General features: G+C 50.7%; 2 protein-coding genes across 2 annotated transcripts; one reads left to right on the top strand and one right to left on the bottom strand.

Moving 5' to 3' along the window:
- Positions 1-1032: 1032 nt before the first annotated feature.
- LOC102686921 (C-type lectin domain family 4 member F-like) lies at positions 1033-12799 on the bottom strand. The gene is made up of 9 exons (XM_069186271.1): positions 12466-12799; positions 9760-9876; positions 7777-8040; positions 6919-7179; positions 4781-5044; positions 3923-4183; positions 3010-3164; positions 2067-2197; positions 1033-1466 (listed from the first exon to the last, which is right to left on the bottom strand). Exons 1-9 carry the CDS (start codon positions 12548-12550, stop codon positions 1301-1303), a joined length of 1704 nt encoding a protein of 567 aa, XP_069042372.1. The 5' UTR covers positions 12551-12799; the 3' UTR covers positions 1033-1300.
- A 2886-nt stretch (positions 12800-15685) lies between these two features.
- On the top strand, positions 15686-19136 carry LOC138225293 (zinc finger protein 707-like). Its single transcript, XM_069185059.1, has 2 exons — positions 15686-15792; positions 16762-19136. Exon 2 carries the CDS (start codon positions 17594-17596, stop codon positions 18092-18094), a length of 501 nt encoding a protein of 166 aa, XP_069041160.1. The 5' UTR covers positions 15686-15792; positions 16762-17593; the 3' UTR covers positions 18095-19136.
- Positions 19137-19341: the final 205 nt, after the last annotated feature.

The following is a 19341-nucleotide window of genomic DNA, read 5'->3' on the forward strand; positions in this document are numbered from 1 at the left end:
TGTGTGAAGTGTTAATGTATTGTGAACAGTGTACAGTGTGCTGTGTTAATGTGCAGTGTGCAGTGTACAATGTGCAGTGTTCAGAGCATACAGTGTTAGTGTGCTGTGTTCAGTGTATACAATGTGCAGTATACAGTGTTCAGTATACAGTGTGCAGTGTGCAGTGTTAGTGTGCAGTGTGGGGTGTGCTATGTACAGTGTGCAGTGTGCAGTGTGCAGTGTGCTGTGTGCTATGTAAAGTGTGCAGTACTGTAGTGTACAGAATACAGTGTTAGTCTGCTGTGTGGGGTGTGCAGTGTACAGTGTGGGGTGTACAGTGTGCTGTGTTCAGTGTGGAGTGTACAGTGTGCAGTGTGCTGCAGGCTGTGTGCAGTGTGCACTGTACAGTGTTAGTGTGCTGTGTGGGGTGTGCAGTGTGCAGTGTACAGTGTGGGGTGTACAGTGTGCTGCAGGCTGTGTGCAGTGTGCACTGTACAGTGTTAGTGTGCTGTGTGGGGTGTGCAGTGTACAGTGTGGGGTGTACAGTGTGGGGTGTACAGTGTGCTGCAGGCTGTGTGCAGAGTAGGCCTCACACTGGGGCTGTAAAGTCACAGGGCAGTGTCAGTCAAGTCCTGCAATTGGCTTTGATCTGAAGCCCAAACTACCTGCTAATTCACATATACTAAATTGGTGTGTGGAAGAATTCAGTATTCGGTTCTTTGTTGCCCATCATAATTTTTTCTATGGGGTGACAGCTTTGCCAGTGCAATGACATGTTGAAAGGCACGAGGAAAGGCTTTAAATCTATCTGACATGAAGTCAGTCCTAGATCTAAACAAACAAGACATTAGCTGGTTCCAGCAGTGTTCAGTCCCAGTCCCGGAGTAGCCCTCTCTGTGATGGTTTAGTTCCGTCTGGGTTTTACTCCAGGTGTACAACTGTTACCCCATTTCTAACAGTTATAATCTGGAGTCAAAGGTCATGGCATTCTTACCCATATTAAAGCAGGTTAAAGAGTATTAGCATAATGTCTGCAAATAAAAAACACACTAATTTAGTTATGCAAGTCTATATTCTGATTTTTTTTATGAGACAGAATTCAGTATAGTATCAGACAGTATAGTGCAGACAAAATATAAAAGTACCATACCAAAGATAAACCTGAGATCTCAGATGAACCTGAGATAACAGTGTGTGATAGTAGCTGGCGACATGACTGTTATTTAATGACTAAATTTAGAAGCCCAAGGAAAGTCACATTTTGCGATAAGCCTGGCAATCTGATGCCTGGAAGATCTTCACCTCTGTGGATGTGCTGTTCTCATAAAGTGGTTTCGCATATCCTCCTGAACTTCAATTTGCAGGACGCATCGTACCAGGCTTCCTGAAAGGTGTTGTGAATGCCAATGTGCACGCAGTCCTCCCCCTGCGGGTCCACCTGGCTCCAGTTGTCTGGCTCCCTGCCCCCCAAGACACTGGCCCAGAACCTGAGAAGAACAGACACTGGCTCACCCTCTGTGCCTGCGCTGTGGACCGAAGCAGAGCTTGAAGCCACCCATCAGCTGCCATCAAGAACTGAGTTTGCACGTTTTTGTCATTTGGAATCCACAATAATCCTTTGTTCTTTACCTGCCTGATCTGGAATTATTCATCGGTCCTCAACTCGACCTCTGACCCACAAGGCGTGTGCCCCGGCGGCTGGCTGGGGGCCCCCTGTCAGCACACTGTGCAGGAGAGTTAGCTCCCACTGCGGCAGCTGCCTGTCCCTCACGGACATCGCCTCTGCAGCTCCTCACACACAAGACTCAGTCCAGGCTGCAGCCTGTCCCACTAACTGGGAAAAGTCTACCAGCCCTTTGCCCTGAAGACCACGTGTGGTTGTTGTTGCCGCATGTGTCAAAGGTGAGATTTTAGTCATATATTTGAAGCTGAAAACATCATTAGATAATTATCTCTCAGCAGTGTGTCTCACTCAGTTGAGGTCAGTTGTTCTGAGCCTCTTGAGTGACTGTAGTCCTCACTCAGGGGCGGCAGTGGTAACAGAGGAAGTGAAGAGCTCCAGACTGGTCAGGGAAATATGATCTTACGTTGTCCGTGCATCGAGAGACGTGTCGTCCACCCATCGCCAGGAGCCCTCTGCAGCCAGATCGTTCAGCCCAATCCAGTAAGAATCGTCGTAAGAGCGGATCTGTTCGGCAAGCTTTGACGTCAGGAATTTCTAAAATACAACAAAACAGTTGGCACTGCTGGACTGCAATCTGCAGCAGGTGACGGGACATCCAGAGACAAGTAAATCCATATTTAGGAAACTTTAGATTCAGGATTGCCATACTCCAGTTTCAACTGCTCCTCTGACGTTGGTGTCCCTGTAGAAAGACAGCAACAGTGCCCACTAACCACAGCACACCAAACCCTCTTCTCCTGAAGGAATGCCCAGGCTTCGCCAAGCTTGAGAGCAGAGGAGCTGAAGACAACATCAAAATTCACCCCCACCACCACATCCACACCCAGGTTCAGACCGTCAGAAGAAACAGGCCAATAGGTTAAGAACAGTCAGTGACGCTCATTCATCTCAAAATGACTGGCAGTGCTGCATGTTTGGGTTTAGTTTTATATATGAGTTCACGTTACAGACACTGTTCTGCACTGAGGCATACAGCACCTCCTGCTGATCATGACAAGAAATAACACAAGCAAACAAAGCCAGGAATGAATCTACTGTCCATGAAGGTTGCACTGGCTGGTTGAGTGCATATTTTCTTTAAAGCACAAAGCAGTGTGTTTGGGTGTTGAGGTTTTTATATTTCCTATATATTCATATAAGTGTAGCCTACTCTGTTTAGCCTTGCTAGCCTGCCATCATACCATCCCTGTAGACAACTGCTTGAGAAATACAGTATCAGAGCAACCAAACTGGAACTGACCCTCCTATCCCATAACAGAGGTTCCCAAGGTACTGAGTGAGGGGTCTTATGGTCTGACAGGCCTGCAGCTCAGAGATATCGTCTAGAAATGTGGCGTCTCTCCCACCTGCTCCTCTTGGCTCTTGATGATCACCAGGCTGCCCCCTGCAGACGCACATCTGTCACGGCTGGTCCCCCAGCTCTCCTTGTCACTGGAGAAGAAGTAGCACTTCCTTCTGAACAGCTCCCAGTGGTCCGGACACGTTTTCCTGGGTTTTGCCTCTGTGCAGCAGGAGGAGGAAAGATCTGAAGTCTCCATGTAGATGGACAAGTGGCATTAAAGATAATATTGTTTCCATCTCAAGATTAAAACATCCTGCTTTCACGACGTGAAAGCTATTGTATGTGGACCACACAAAGATAGAATTACAGTTTTTAATCTATTAACATCCATACAAAATTGCCAAGGAGTTCTTTAGATCTTTTTTGAGGATTTGGGCTTGAGTGGGGTTGTATAAGCGCTATATAAGTGTAAGCAATTATTATTATTCTTTATTTTCCCAGGTTTATTTGGAGCCACTACTGAGAGCCCAGACTGGCCTAAGCTGCAGCCTGCCACCACACTATACTGCGACACAGGGGAAAGTCTCAGAGACATGCATGTCATCTAGCTCCCTGCCTCTCAGGGCCCTGCTGCACGAGGAACTGGGTGTGACGTGGACTAACTTGGAGTAACATCCTGGTGTCAGGAAGAGCATCACAGCACCTTGAACCATAACCCTAATGCTAACTCTACCCCTCACCCTACCCACAGGGGGCATCACAGCACCTTGAACCCTAACTGTAACCCTAATGCTAACCCCACCCCTAACACTAAATTCATTGCAACCTCCAGTGTCCCCCACACTTGGGCACTGCCAGCTCTAACCCCCAGCTCTAACCTGCTTCGCACTGCTGTGGCCCAGAGGCGAATGGCTGTGTGTTTTCTGTCATCGTCATGGTGCCCCAGTGCAGCAGGTCTTTCACAGCCGCACCCTCACCTGCGAGAGTTTTCATCAGAGCGGAGAGGGTGTCAGAGAGGTTGTCCAGTTTAATGCGCAGGCTGCTCTGGTCAGTCAACACGTCCAGCTGGTGCCAGAGAGAGGAGCTGTTTTCTTTCACCTCAGAGAAGCTGCTGGATAAGCTTGCCAGGTCATTCTGCAAAGTCCTGAGCTTTGCTTCCAGCTCCTCCTGGTCGCTCTGCAGTGAGGAGTAATTCAGAGCAGCCCGGCTCAGGTGCTCTTTGGCTGAAGCCCTGAAATCTTGGGACAAAAGCGAAGCACAGAGTGAAGAGAGCAGATTGCAGAGTCCTTGAGCAGATAGCATGTTGAGTTCAGTAACAGATGTCATAATTTTTGCAATAAGAAATAAAAAGGCAGGAATATTGTCCCTGTCGAGTCTGATTAGGATTGAACGCTACTGGTTCCTCTTTTCTAGGGATTATTTACACGGAGGAGCAGCAGCAGGTTACTGAGCTGAAGCTACACTGTCAGTGTCTGGACTGTAGCTGCCTCTGTGCTCCCTGACTGGACAAGTGACTCTTATTAGGAGACTCTAGTAGGATCTTGTCCTGTGTGAATCTCTAGGCATTTGTTTGGCTTTGGCAGTTGGTTAAAGAAAGAATCATAATAAAGTCAGAACAGATCTCAATGGAGCAAAATTTAACTGGTGTATTTACTGCTACTGGGGAATCAGTGTTCAATGTGCTTCTAAAAGCTATATTAGATAGTCTAATCTAAGTGAATAACAGTACCTCAAGGAAAGCGCCAACACTGTTGTTAGACTGTATGCTCGTGCCACTAAACTGAGCAGTCTTGCAGTCCTTCAGGCTCTGCCTCACTCTTTCACAATGAGCTCACCTGTGAGGGTTCGAATGAGAGCGGAGTGGGTTTCCGAGATGTTGGTGAATTTAGTCTGCAGGCCGCTGTGCTTGTTTTTCAGACTTTCCAGCTCGTTCCACAGCAAAGAGCGATTTTCCCTCATGGAAGAATACAGCGATGTCACGCGGTCCAGCTCACCCTGCAGGTGCAGGAGCTCCACTGCCAGCCTCTGCTGCTCCTCCTGCAGCACTGAGTAATTCCAGGCCAGGCCGCCCGCCGGCCCTGGGCCACTGCTCTGCGCATCTGCATGGGAGAGCCCAGCACACTGCTTCACACACACGCTGCACCAGAGAGCCCAGCACACTGCTTCACACACACGCTGCACCAGAGAGCCCAGCACACTGCTTTACAAACACGCTGCACCAGAGAGCCCAGCACACTGCTTCACACACACGCTGCACCAGAGAGCCCAGCACACTGCTTCACACACACGCTGCACCAGAGAGCCCAGCACACTGCTTTACACACACGCTGCACCAGAGAGCCCAGCACACTGCTTTACACACACGCTGCACCAGAGAGCCCAGCACACTGCTTCACACACACGCTGCACCAGAGAGCCCAGCACACTGCTTCACACACACGCTGCACCAGAGAGCCCAGCACACTGCTTCACACACACGCTGCACCAGAGAGCCCAGCACACTGCTTCACACACACGCTGCACCAGAGAGCCCAGCACACTGCTTCACACACACGCTGCACCAGAGAGCCCAGCACACTGCTTCACACACACGCTGCACCAGAGAGCCCAGCACACTGCTTCACACACACGCTGCACCAGAGAGCCCAGCACACTGCTTCACACACACGCTGCACCAGAGAGCCCAGCACACTGCTTCACACACACGCTGCACCAGAGAGCCCAGCACACTGCTTCACACACACGCTGCACCAGAGAGCCCAGCACACTGCTTTACACACACGCTGCACCAGAGAGCCCAGCACACTGCTTCACACACACGCTGCACCAGAGAGCCCAGCACACTGCTTCACACACACGCTGCACCAGAGAGCCCAGCACACTGCTTCACACACACGCTGCACCAGAGAGCCCAGCACACTGCTTCACACACACGCTGCACCAGAGAGCCCAGCACACTGCTTCACACACACGCTGCACCAGAGAGCCCAGCACACTGCTTCACACACACGCTGCACCAGAGAGCCCAGCACACTGCTTTACACACACGCTGCACCAGAGAGCCCAGCACACTGCTTCACACACACGCTGCACCAGAGAGCCCAGCACACTGCTTCACACACACGCTGCACCAGAGAGCCCAGCACACTGCTTCACACACACGCTGCACCAGAGAGCCCAGCACACTGCTTCACACACACGCTGCACCAGAGAGCCCAGCACACTGCTTTACACACACGCTGCACTGGGTTTTGATGGACCAGTGGCATTAAAGATAATATTGTTTCCATCTCAAGATTAAAACATCCCGCTTTCTACGACATGAAAGCTATTGTATGTGGACCACACAAAGATAGAATTACAGTTTTTAATCTATTAACATCCATACAAAATTGCCAAGGAGTTCTTTAGATCTTTTTTGAGGATTTGGACTTCAGTGGGGTTGTATAAGCGCTATATAAGTGTAAGCAATTATTATTATTATTTATTTTCCCAGGTTTATTTGGAGCCACTACTGAGAGCCCAGACTGGCCTACAGCTGCAGCCTGCCACCACACTATACTGCGACACAGGGGAAAGTCTCAGAGACATGCATGTCATCCAGCTCCCTGCCTCTCAGGGCCCTGCTGCACGAGGAACTGGGTGTGATGTGGACTAACTTGGAGTAACGTCCTGGTGTCAGGAAGAGCATCACAGCACCTTGAACCATAACCCTAATGCTAACTCTACCCCTCACCCTACCCACAGGGGGCATCACAGCACCTTGAACCCTAACTGTAACCCTAATGCTAACCCCACCCCTAACACTAAATTCATTGCAACCTCCAGTGTCCCCCACACTTGGGCACTGCCAGCTCTAACCCCCAGCTCTAACCTGCTTCGCACTGCTGTGGCCCAGAGGCGAATGGCTGTGTGTTTTCTGTCATCGTCATGGTGCCCCAGTGCAGCAGGTCTTTCACAGACGCACCCTCACCTGCGAGAGTTTTCATCAGAGCGGAGAGGGTGTCAGAGAGGTTGTCCAGTTTAATGCGCAGGCTGCTCTGGTCAGTCAACACGTCCAGCTGGTGCCAGAGAGAGGAGCTGTTTTCTTTCACCTCAGAGAAGCTGCTGGATAAGCTGGCCAGGTCATTCTGCAAAGTCCTGAGCTTTGCTTCCAGCTCCTCCTGGTCGCTCTGCAGTGAGGAGTAATTCAGAGCAGCCCGGCTCAGGTGCTCTTCGGCTGAAGCCCTGAAATCTTGGGAGAAAGGTGAAGCACAGAGTGAAGAGAGCAGATTGCAGAGTCCTTGAGCAGATAGCATGTTGAGTTCAGTAACAGATGTCATAATTTTTGCAATAAGAAATAAAAAGGCAGGAATATTGTCCCTGTCGAGTCTGATTAGGATTGAACGCTACTGGTTCCTCTTTTCTAGGGATTATTTACACGGAGGAGCAGCAGCAGGTTACTGAGCTGAAGCTACACTGTCAGTGTCTGGACTGTAGCTGCCTCTGTGCTCCCTGACTGGACAAGTGACTCTTATTAGGAGACTCTAGTAGGATCTTGTCCTGTGTGAATCTCTAGGCATTTGTTTGGCTTTGGCAGTTGGTTAAAGAAAGAATCATAATAAAGTCAGAACAGATCTCAATGGAGCAAAATTTAACTGGTGTATTTACTGCTACTGGGGAATCAGTGTTCAATGTGCTTCTAAAAGCTATATTAGATAGTCTAATCTAAGTGAATAACAGTACCTCAAGGAAAGCGCCAACACTGTTGTTAGACTGTATGCTCGTGCCACTAAACTGAGCAGTCTTGCAGTCCTTCAGGCTCTGCCTCACTCTTTCACAATGAGCTCACCTGTGAGGGTTCGAATGAGAGCGGAGTGGGTTTCCGAGATGTTGGTGAATTTAGTCTGCAGGCCGCTGTGCTTGTTTTTCAGACTTTCCAGCTCGTTCCACAGCAAAGAGCGATTTTCCCTCATGGAAGAATACAGCGATGTCACGCGGTCCAGCTCACCCTGCAGGTGCAGGAGCTCCACTGCCAGCCTCTGCTGCTCCTCCTGCAGCACTGAGTAATTCCAGGCCAGGCCGCCCGCCGGCCCTGGGCCACTGCTCTGCGCATCTGCATGGGAGAGCCCAGCACACTGCTTCACACACACGCTGCACCAGAGAGCCCAGCACACTGCTTTACACACACGCTGCACCAGAGAGCCCAGCACACTGCTTTACAAACACGCTGCACCAGAGAGCCCAGCACACTGCTTCACACACACGCTGCACCAGAGAGCCCAGCACACTGCTTCACACACACGCTGCACCAGAGAGCCCAGCACACTGCTTTACACACACGCTGCACCAGAGAGCCCAGCACACTGCTTCACACACACGCTGCACCAGAGAGCCCAGCACACTGCTTCACACACACGCTGCACCAGAGAGCCCAGCACACTGCTTCACACACATGCTGCACCAGAGAGCCCAGCACACTGCTTCACACACACGCTGCACCAGAGAGCCCAGCACACTGCTTCACACACACGCTGCACCAGAGAGCCCAGCACACTGCTTCACACACACGCTGCACCAGAGAGCCCAGCACACTGCTTCACACACACGCTGCACCAGAGAGCCCAGCACACTGCTTCACACACACGCTGCACCAGAGAGCCCAGCACACTGCTTCACACACACGCTGCACCAGAGAGCCCAGCACACTGCTTCACACACACGCTGCACCAGAGAGCCCAGCACACTGCTTCACACACACGCTGCACCAGAGAGCCCAGCACACTGCTTCACACACACGCTGCACCAGAGAGCCCAGCACACTGCTTCACACACACGCTGCACCGGAGAGCCCAGCACACTGCTTTACACACACGCTGCACCAGAGAGCCCAGCACACTGCTTCACACACACGCTGCACCAGAGAGCCCAGCACACTGCTTCACACACACGCTGCACCAGAGAGCCCAGCACACTGCTTTACAAACACGCTGCACCAGAGAGCCCAGCACACTGCTTCACACACACGCTGCACCAGAGAGCCCAGCACACTGCTTCACACACACGCTGCACCAGAGAGCCCAGCACACTGCTTCACACACACGCTGCACCAGAGAGCCCAGCACACTGCTTCACACACACGCTGCACCAGAGAGCCCAGCACACTGCTTCACACACACGCTGCACCAGAGAGCCCAGCACACTGCTTCACACACACGCTGCACCAGAGAGCCCAGCACACTGCTTCACACACACGCTGCACCAGAGAGCCCAGCACACTGCTTCACACACACGCTGCACCGGAGAGCCCAGCACACTGCTTCACACACACGCTGCACCAGAGAGCCCAGCACACTGCTTTACACACACGCTGCACCAGAGAGCCCAGCACACTGCTTCACACACACGCTGCACCAGAGAGCCCAGCACACTGCTTCACACACACGCTGCACCAGAGAGCCCAGCACACTGCTTCACACACACGCTGCACCAGAGAGCCCAGCACACTGCTTTACACACACGCTGCAAGGCGTGCCACACTGACACACTGACTGAGGTGAACATGGTGAAACACAGCAAAGCCTTTACACGCCAGTTTGTCACCCACCCTTCCACATCTGAGGCTGAACAGAAAAGCAGCGTTCTTCATGCTGGAATCTGTGCATACCTGTAACTACACTTGAGTGAAGAAGCTCGAACAGAGTGACCGGCATAACGCAAAAGTTGTACTAGCTGTACCATCTTTCAGGAGTTTATAAACGTTTATAATCTGTTGAACCTGGAATGAGGAGGACGAGGAAGCGCAGAGCACTCGAGTTCGGCAGCTTGTACTCACACAGGACCCCCAGGGCTGTCCCGCCCACCACTAACAGGGCGCAGAGGCCAGTCAGGAGAAACAGCAGCGCTCTGTCTGAGGCTTCAAATCGCGGCACAATCTTTGAAGACGAGGAGCCTGTCAGTCACACGCGAAAGAGGAGGAAAGGTCAGGAGAGTAAAAGACCCAGACTCAAGCCCTGCAGCCCACAGCACTGACCGGGGGAGAGCTGCGTCCAGCCACGGTGAGGCAGTGCAATGTGTGGATGTGCCTATGGTTTGACTGGTCCTGAGTCTTAGTGCAAAATTAAAACACTTAGTGTCAGGTGCCTTTCCCTGCCTTTCATCTCTTACTTTTTAAGACATTACCCCAAAAATCTGAAAGATGCATTGATTGACTGAATATTTACTGTACTCTTTTTTAAAGGTTAGTATCATCTATTTTTGTTGCAACCCCCCCCCACCGAATAACCAGCTGTGTGTCTTTCTCATCCTCATCACAGCCTGCGGCTACAAACCCTGTGACCGCACACAGGAGAGACAGAGGAAGAGCAGGCCGACCCCTCCGACTCCCCACCTTCCTCTCACACCACAGGGGGCGCTGTGTGAGGACCAGCTCTGACTGGAGGAGAGGAGCGTCCTGCACTGACAGCCCGGGAGCCTCAGGGGGCGCTGTGTGTCTGAGAGCTGAGAGAGCCCTGGCTGGCTATTGGTGCTCACCTTGTGGGGAATCCCAGTCACAGCCAGCTAGAGATATAACCCAGGCTCGAACCTACGACCATGGTGCTCAGCGTCTGCTGGGACAACTGCATTTATCTCCTCACTCAGTGTGAATTTTGTGCTGAGTCTAGTGTAGGGATTTACAGCTAAGGACTAGACCAAGCAGAGCAGCAGTAAAAATAAGATACAGTACCCCGTTGCCTCACCCACACTGCTACAGTAGCACAGAAACAAAAAGACTTCTTTTTCTTGAACAATATGAGTTGAGGCTGTAGCCCATTTTATCATGTCCCTCCTTTTTCAAGTAACTGGCAGAACCATGCAAATACAACGCCGGTGAGCCAAAGAGCCAAATTTTCTTGCTCAAGTGCTGCTTCAGGATGTAAATCCAAACAGATGCTCTTTACTACAAGGGAAACAAGTACATAGAAAGGAGAGGGACAGAGACACAGGGGACAGAGACACAGGTGAATTTAGTATCGAGGACTGTAAAGAAGAAATTCTCCCAAACATCACCTGAGATCTGGCTTGACGTAACCGTGAAGGTTTTCAAGGAAATCGGCAAAGAGGAAACTCTGAAGAACAAAGTGAGAAACTCCCAGCCAGCATGAAGGTCAGGAAGAGAACAGACCGGCCTCTGCGCTGGCTGTACCTACAGTCCACGTCACATCAGCCCCCCCCTCCAGCTCAGGCTGACCTGCACCCCCAGCCCTCTCCTGGGACGGGGGCTGCTGCTTCCTGGCCGGGATGCCATCCCTCAGGATGGGGAGTAAGGAAAATCCCAGGTGCTTCCCCAGGGCAGCCTGGTGCAATAGTACTGAGCCAGCTCTCTGGGTGGCATCTGTAAATCTCCCCAGATATGAATATCTACATTAATCTACATCATCAAACTTATTCTTCATCTCTGTTCTGCTTTTTCTTCTCCACTTCCACATTCCGCCGGGAAGTTCAATGACCTTTCCCACAGCAATGCCTTCGAGCGGCTTGAGATTCACGCTGCTCACTCTTGGCAGAAGATCAGTAGGAACAGATAACAGGTCACACAAGAACACTGTCACCTGCCCGGATGAGTGCTTTCTACAGAAGAGGGAGAGACAGAGACCAAGCCTCTCTGGAGGACAGAAGGAAGAAGAAAACAGATTCTCTCTGTGGTAAAAAGGAAAACCATGAGTTTAACATCAATTGTGTTAATTGATAAAGCAGCTGTTATCTGTATCTTAAACAGTGTGAATATTGTGATCTCAGTCAAGGTCTAATGACAGTAATGGTCAAGAATGATTAAAACAACTTTGAACAGAACATCTACCCTGAACAAGATCCTTAACAAGAATATGAAAGCAGTTACAAGTCAGAGGCCATTCTGTGCATCACGTGTGTTTGGAAGTTAGTAGCTAATCGATCTGACGATTCAGGATTCTTCTGCCTCCTGAAAGAAGCCAGGGTACCAGCTCTGAAGGGTGACTGACTGATTGAAAGGATGACACCCCCATGTGTACCCAAGCAGCTCCTGTCTCCAGGACATGAGAAAATGACTAGTACATAATAATGCCAGGGCTGGCTGCCAGAGGGGCACAACCTTTGGGCTTTAATCACTGTGCACTTAAATAAAAAAGTTGGGGTAATCACATTTAGGTTTAGGGAAAATAGAGTTAGTGTAACCCAGGTAAAGGTAACTGGGTTAGGGTTATGAAACTAGGGCTAGGTTTAGAAGGGGGTTAAATGACAATAGCAAAGAGGAAATGGAGAGAGAGCAGCCATTCCTGGTCCCATGGTGGAGTGAAGACTCCAGAGAGTGTGTTGTTGGCACGAACTGAGACAAGAGGAAAGGCAGCAGTAAGCAGTAGTCTGTGAGGTGAAACCAATTCTCAGTGTGTTAAAAAGTTTTTTCCACTCAAGGTGGTAAAAAGCTTTCTCTGCATCATTTGAAGATGGGGGATTAGAAATTGCGTTTATAATTCAATGTGAAGGAACAAGTCCTAAACTACACAGCCACAATAGTGCTACTCACCCTTCGAAAAGGACCCCTCCAGGTACCCAGCACACATCTCTTCCGAAGACCCCGACAAAGTAGCATCAATACTGTGAAGCTCCATGACCAGCACTGCTGAGCTCTCTGTCTGAGACTGCAGGACAGCGATCACTCTGCTCTTACACTCACTGTCTGTCTGAGACTGCAGGACAGCGATCACTCTGCTCTTACACTCACTGTCTGTCTGAGACTGCAGGACAGCGATCACTCTGCTCTTACACTCACTGTCTGTCTGAGACTGCAGGACAGCGATCACTCTGCTCTTACACTCACTGTCTGTCTGAGACTGCAGGACAGCGATCACTCTGCTCTTACACTCTTACATCTGAGATTGCACGATTGAGGAAGTTCTTGCCTTTATACTGAAGACACCAGGCTAAGGGAGGATGCTTACACTTTTATTTTTCAGGAAACATGTCTTCTGCTTTCTAAAAAACTGCATAATCGAAACTTTAATGAAAAACTCGTTACGCCTGGCCTTCTCCCAAGTGCTCTGTGGGGAGGATGTCTTCGGTGGCAGTGGTCGTGTATAGACTGAGGATGAGTCAGTGTTACTCATCCCCTCCCTGGCCTGATCTGCACGGACCTCAGGAGCACAGCTGGACCTGCTGGTCTCTTGGCCAGGACACCAGGAGAAGTAACAGATAAGATCACTTTAGTATCTTATAGCCATTGTATCTTTAGCCCTATACAATTTCTTGCTTTAGGAATTTGCCTTTTCACAGACCCCAGCTTGCTCTCCATGAGACACACAGACAGGGAGAGAGAAGCTGGGGGTCAGAGTGCAGGGTCAGACATTTATACAGCGCCCCTGGAGCAGTTGGGGTGAAGGGCCTTGCTCAGGGACCCAACAGAGTAGGATTCCTCTGCGCGCCATGGGATTTGAACTGGCAACCTTCCAGCCACAGGTGCAGATCCTTAGCAACAGAGCCACCGCTCTGCCCAAGGTTGCTGAGAGACGTGAGACTGATTCGCCCAGAGGGGGGCGCTCTTTCTCCCTGCCACCTGCAGCTGAGTTCCACAGCAATCTCGCAGAATGCGGTTGGGTAGGATGGAGGCCTGGAGCCATGGAAAGTGTGGGTGATAGGTGGATTGAGGGTCCCCCAGAGTCCGGAGCTCTGCTTCATTCCAGGGTGCAGTGCAGGGCTGAGGGGTCCAGCACAGCGGCCAGGCCGGACACTCCCAGCCGGGTGGTCATTCTCTAGTCTGTCTCCGCAGCCTGGACAGCCCTGGACAGCCCTGGACAGGGCCCCCGGGAGGAGCCCAGGAGACAGGAAACCAGGAACAGGGACAGGAAGGGCTCCGCTGTGAAGAGGCAAGCATCAACGCCAGACCGCAGAGACACTTCACCGCAGGGGTGTGCCGGCGGTGAGGTGGGGGGAATCACAGAGCATGGCGCTGCACAGACCTGGACACTTTGTCTATTTTGTCATGTGAATTGGAGGTTTTAGATAGATAGATGATAGATAGATAATACTTTATTAATCCCGTAGGAAAATTGATGTGTTACAGCAGTCCAGCCCAAGACAAGGAAAGACAGACATCAGAATAGCTATAAAACAAAAGACAACAAAATAAATAAAATTAAAAAATAAATACATAGGTGTGTGCAAAATGTGATGATCATAGTCACTGTAAAAACAATAAAATATGTGAAAAATGTGCATAGTTTTATACAGACTGATTGTCCAAAAAGTACAATGGAGTAAACATGCTGTCCATAGAGGAGCAAATGAAGGGCTAACAGTCCTAGCCTAGGGCAGCGTTATACACCCTGACAGCCGCCGGGAGGAAAGACCTGCGGAAACGTTCCCTTGAACACCGGAGCTGGAGCAGTCTGTTACTAAAAGTGCTCCGCTGCCCAGTAACAGTCCCGTGAACCGGATGAGAGGTGTTGTTCATGATGGCTGTGAGCTTGGTCAGCATTCTCCTCTCAGCCACCAGCTCCAGGGAGTCAAGGCTCAGCCCCAACACAGAGCCAGCCTTCTTGATAAGTTTATTGAGCCTATTTGCATCTCTTGTCATGATGCTGCTACCCCAGCACACAACAGCGTAGAAGATGGCCGCCGCCACCTCTGATTCATAAAAAATGTGTAGCAGTGTTCCACACACACCAAAGGACCTGACCTGAGGACCTTACAAGTTACTGTGAACATTTATCTTTTATTGTGATTTCAAATGCACTCATCAATGAGTCTCCGGAAACCAAAGTTATACCTAAATATAACTCATGGACAATAGTTTTATCAGAGCTACAAAAATAATTTCTTTGCTCTAGCAGAAAATCAGAAAAGAGTGCCCAGACGTCTTCCTGGCCTGAAAGGTGTGCCTTACACAGATTATGGGAAATTTATCTCTTGAGTCTCCCAAACAGAGGGTATTGCACTGTGTGTTTCAGCTCCTGAAGTAAACTTGTATACCCACTGCTGTATTTAATAATAAGCAGTTTAACCAGGACCAGAGAAAACAAGTGGTAAGTAAGCTCTTCCTGTAAACAAGAAGAAGGTCTTTATGCAGAGAGTGGTGGGTGTCTGTAACAAACTGCAATATTGTCTACAGGCCCTGGGATCCCTCAAGGAAATGACTGAGGGACATTCGTTACTCAATACACTGGTAGTTGGTTTGTGTTATCGAATTAACTCGGAAGTGCGCATTTATTTTTAGAAAACGCCCGCTTTCTCGTTTAATTGCTTTCCTTAATCGGTTCTGGAAAACAGTTCTAGTTCTGATGAGCAATCAAATCAAATACAACAGCAGTAGTTATTTTGCCGTCTGAGCTTGGCTGTCTTCTCAAGAGGCCAGTGGGAAAGTCTCTGCTACCCGAGATCGGTTTTAATCTTTTATATCTCGCTGACCGTAATAAACTGGAATTATATCGAATTATTCCATCAGTTGAAATGCTTAATTGCTAAAACCCGTCGCCTTCCCTCCAGCTGTTTATAAGATCTGGTCATCTGGTTACATTACTTTAGAGTTTTCGTATTTACACGTATGTATTCATGTATGTTAATACCCGTGGGAAGCTTATTAAAAGACCTCGAGGGGTTGCTAACCACGTAAACGGTATGAGCTTAACACTCGAAACGGAAGATTGCTTGAGCAATAATTTGCAATGAGTAGCTGAGATGACTTCACAGAGCACCAAAAGAAGGCGTCTCTTGCTTTTCATTTTTCAGAATGGAAACCTTAATCCATTTCTTCGCAGAAACAGGATCCTGGGTAGGAACTGAAGTCCCGGAACTAATGTCAATTCGAGGGTGTGGAGAGGGGGGCCGCATTCTTTTGACGGAGCGCAAACTTGGAAAGGTATGTCTTTTGTTTACAGACTGTAACGATTTATCGCCGAGATTATATGGAATTAAATATTTTTTTTAAACGGCTCCTGCGCTTGTTCTACGACGGCTCCCCTTTTCGTCGGGCTGGGGGACCTACATACAATGTGGGGTTTCCCCACGTGCAGAGCCCCCCACAGTACCTGCCTAGAAACCGCACGTGACAATAAGTTTGCATGTTGCGGCTGTAAAGAAACATTGATTATGTATTGAAGTTCTCTAAACCTCTCGCGATTCAATTTGATCACCGCATCTTTTCGCCTGCGTCATATTACCTACAATAATATGTTTGCATCGTTTAGCACAATAGTTTCTGGGGGGAAAAAACATCAATCACAAAAGTCGAATCGATGTTCTGCTCTGTCCTCCGGGGACTGAACTAAAGCTGAGTTACAGCTGGGCGGACCGGAGCTGAAGTGAAGTAACGTTTGATGTTATTATTCCACTATAAATCCTTATTACGCGCACGGTCGTGATTTCTGTCTTGACATCCCGTGTTGACATTTGACTCTGCAGTTGTGTCATTAGAATCCACGCTTTGCGCTTTTTCTGAAGCGCTATTTCACTGCTGCTATTTGCGACACTCAACACGTCCACACCGACTGTATTAAATGGTTGTCCAGGACTGCTTGTGGAAATATTAAATCATAAACGTAAAACTTCACTTAAAAAAATTAAGTGAAAGTGATGAAACCAAGGTTCAGTCACGTTGTGGTCTCTGCATCTCGACTGTTGCAGAATGAAGGAGAGAACGAGGAGCCCTCTGATGGTATTTACGTGTTATTGGAATTGTATGTGTAACACTGTAAGACTGAATTCCTAAGGTCCAGATACAACTCTAGAGCCTGACCCACAGACCCAGCAGTGCTGGGGTGTTCCGGCTGCGCAGACGCAGCCAGCCGCGAGCAGGTGGGAGCACTGAACTGTGAACTTTGTCTGGCAGGTGGCTGAGCTGCAGCAGAGACGAGCACGGTGGGGCCTCAGGTGTCAGGTGCCGAGCTGTCTGTGAGAGGAGTAGTGAGGTGACTGAGCTCAGTCCCAGATGGAATGAAAACCCAGAGCCCGGCCAGCTGCAGACCCAGGGACGAACAGCCTCAGAGTCCTGGAGGAATTTCAGAAAGCCAGGGCTCTGGCAGACTGCTGTAGGGGTGCTGTGCTCTGGCGCACGTGCCTGAAGAGAGGGAGCGGAGTTTGTCTGGTTACTGCAACAGCCATATCGCCCTGCAGCTCACGACTGGGAACCCACTGATGCTCAGCAGGTCAGTATCTGGATGGGAGACTCCTGGAAAAGACTAAGGTTGCCGCTTGAAGAGATGTTAGTGGAGCCAGCAGGGGGCGCTCACCCTGCGGTCTATGTGGGTCCTAATGCCCCAGCATAGTGACAGGGACACTATACTGTAAAAAGGCACCGTCCTACGGATGAGACGTAAAACCAAGGTCCTGACTCTCTGGTCATTAAAAATCCCAGGGCGTTTCTCGAAAAGAGTAGGGGTGTAACCCCAGCGTCCTGGCCAAATTTCCCCCTGGCCCTTACCAATCATGGCCTCCTAATAACCCCCCTCTCTGAACTGGCTTCATCACTCTGCTCTCCTCCCCACTGAGAGCTGGTGTGTGTGAGAGGACTGGAGCATCATCCAGGTGGGGCTGCACACTGGCGGTGGAGGAGGGGATCCCCAGGACCTGTGAAGCGCTGTGAGTGGAGTGTCCAGCTGTATAAGTGTGAGGAGGTATTAGAATTCATTATCGCTGAGAGCAGCTGCGGGAGGCAGGGATCCATGGCAGACTCCCCAGCGGGCGCAGGGAACAGGGGGCCGGCGGTCTCACTGGGTGAGCGTGAATCGTACAGAGCTGCGCCGGCCAGGGACAGGCCGCACCCCTGCGCCGACTGCGGCAAGAGGTTCCAGAGCCGCGCCCACCTGCAGGAGCACCGGCGGGTGCACACCGGCGAGCGCCCCTTCCTCTGCGCCGACTGCGGCCGCGGCTTCACCACCCGGCACAACCTCAAGCGGCACCAGGAGATCCACGCCAAGGAGCGGGCGAGCTTCTGCGCACGCTGCGGCGTGCTGTTCTGCCAGCGGCACAGCCCCGGGCGCAGGCGGGCAGGGCGCCCCGTCACCAAGAGGCGGGCGCAGCAGGCGGGGCGCACCGACACCAAGAGGCGGGCGCAGCAGGTGCAGGTCAAGGAGGTGCATTATGGGGCAGAAGAGCAGCGTGTGCCGGGGGTCAACAGGGTGCTGGGAAAACAAGTGGCCTACGAAATTGAGGTGGTGCTGTAATAATAATAATAATAATTGCTTACACTTATATAGTGCTTTTCTGGACACTCCACTCAAAGCGCTTTACAGGTAATGGGGATCCCCTCCACCACCACCAATGTGCAGCCCCACCTGGATGATGCGACGGCAGCCATAGTGCACCAGAATGCTCACCACACACCAGCTATCAGTGGGGAGGAGAGCAGAGTAATGAAGCCAATTCATTGCTGTAGGGCTTGGGAAGCGCGAACACCCTGATCCTGCCCGGACGGGCGATGACGTACGATACACACCGAGGCCGCTGGAACAGAAAGGATCCAGTCACAGGGCAGGAAACACCCATCTGCAAACAGCATAGGAAAGGGAAGAACTGTACGGTGTGGGAGATCCCCCTTGAGCAACGTGTCCTGGAGGACCCACACATTACGGGGTTCCTGCACCCTATTTTTTCTGACCTTTAACCAGTGGGGAACTGTGAGTCCCGGGCTGCCTGTACCTGCTTGTGCCTCGTCGGGCTGCCCTGTTACCTGCTGTTAGGCGACAGGAGACTAGAGCTGCACATCTGCCTTCCATCCTCAGCCATGAGGGGAAGAGAGACCCCTCCTTACCCCTCACAGGCCTGCCGGGGAGCCCAGCAACTGATCTACCTCACGACTGGCCACTCGGACTCCCACTGCTGTGAGAGAGAGAGAGAGATACGGCCTGGACCCGTGTCTGCGCCTCTCCCACTGTCCCACAGCCAGCAAGAGCAAGGGACCCGATCCAGGAAAGCTCGGGATTTCCTCGGGAATCTCTTCCCACTGGCAGCGGCTGCTTTTCAACTCGGGAGCCCGTACACATCCGCCTTGCCCGTTGCGCACAGCGCTGGGAGACTCCGGACGGAATGAGCTTCAGGGCGCCGCTTGGCCACTGCAGCTTGAGAACAGCCGAAGTAGCTGCTTTCACGGAGTGGGCCTCGCTGTCTTTATCTGTACTTTTAAATTTGCCTTGATGTTTTTCTTAGTTTTGGAATTAAACCAGTTTATTACTAATGAAAAGATAAAAGTTTTTGCAGTAAAATGAAGTGGTGTGTACTGTGTGTTCTTGCTACAGAGTTCAGCCCCGGCTCTCATTGAAGCTGAGCTCTGCGCCTCCTGAGACTGTTTCGGTCCTGAACCGTTACTACAGGTGGACTCTTTTTCAGTTCGGGTGCTGTTCAATCATAAATCTTTTTGTTTGAGTACAGTACTCTCACGTGTCACTGAAATGGAAATACCAGCCCATGAAGG

This window comes from Lepisosteus oculatus, chromosome 2 (assembly GCF_040954835.1).
Source record: "Lepisosteus oculatus isolate fLepOcu1 chromosome 2, fLepOcu1.hap2, whole genome shotgun sequence".
In the NCBI taxonomy this organism is placed as follows: domain Eukaryota; kingdom Metazoa; phylum Chordata; class Actinopteri; order Semionotiformes; family Lepisosteidae; genus Lepisosteus; species Lepisosteus oculatus.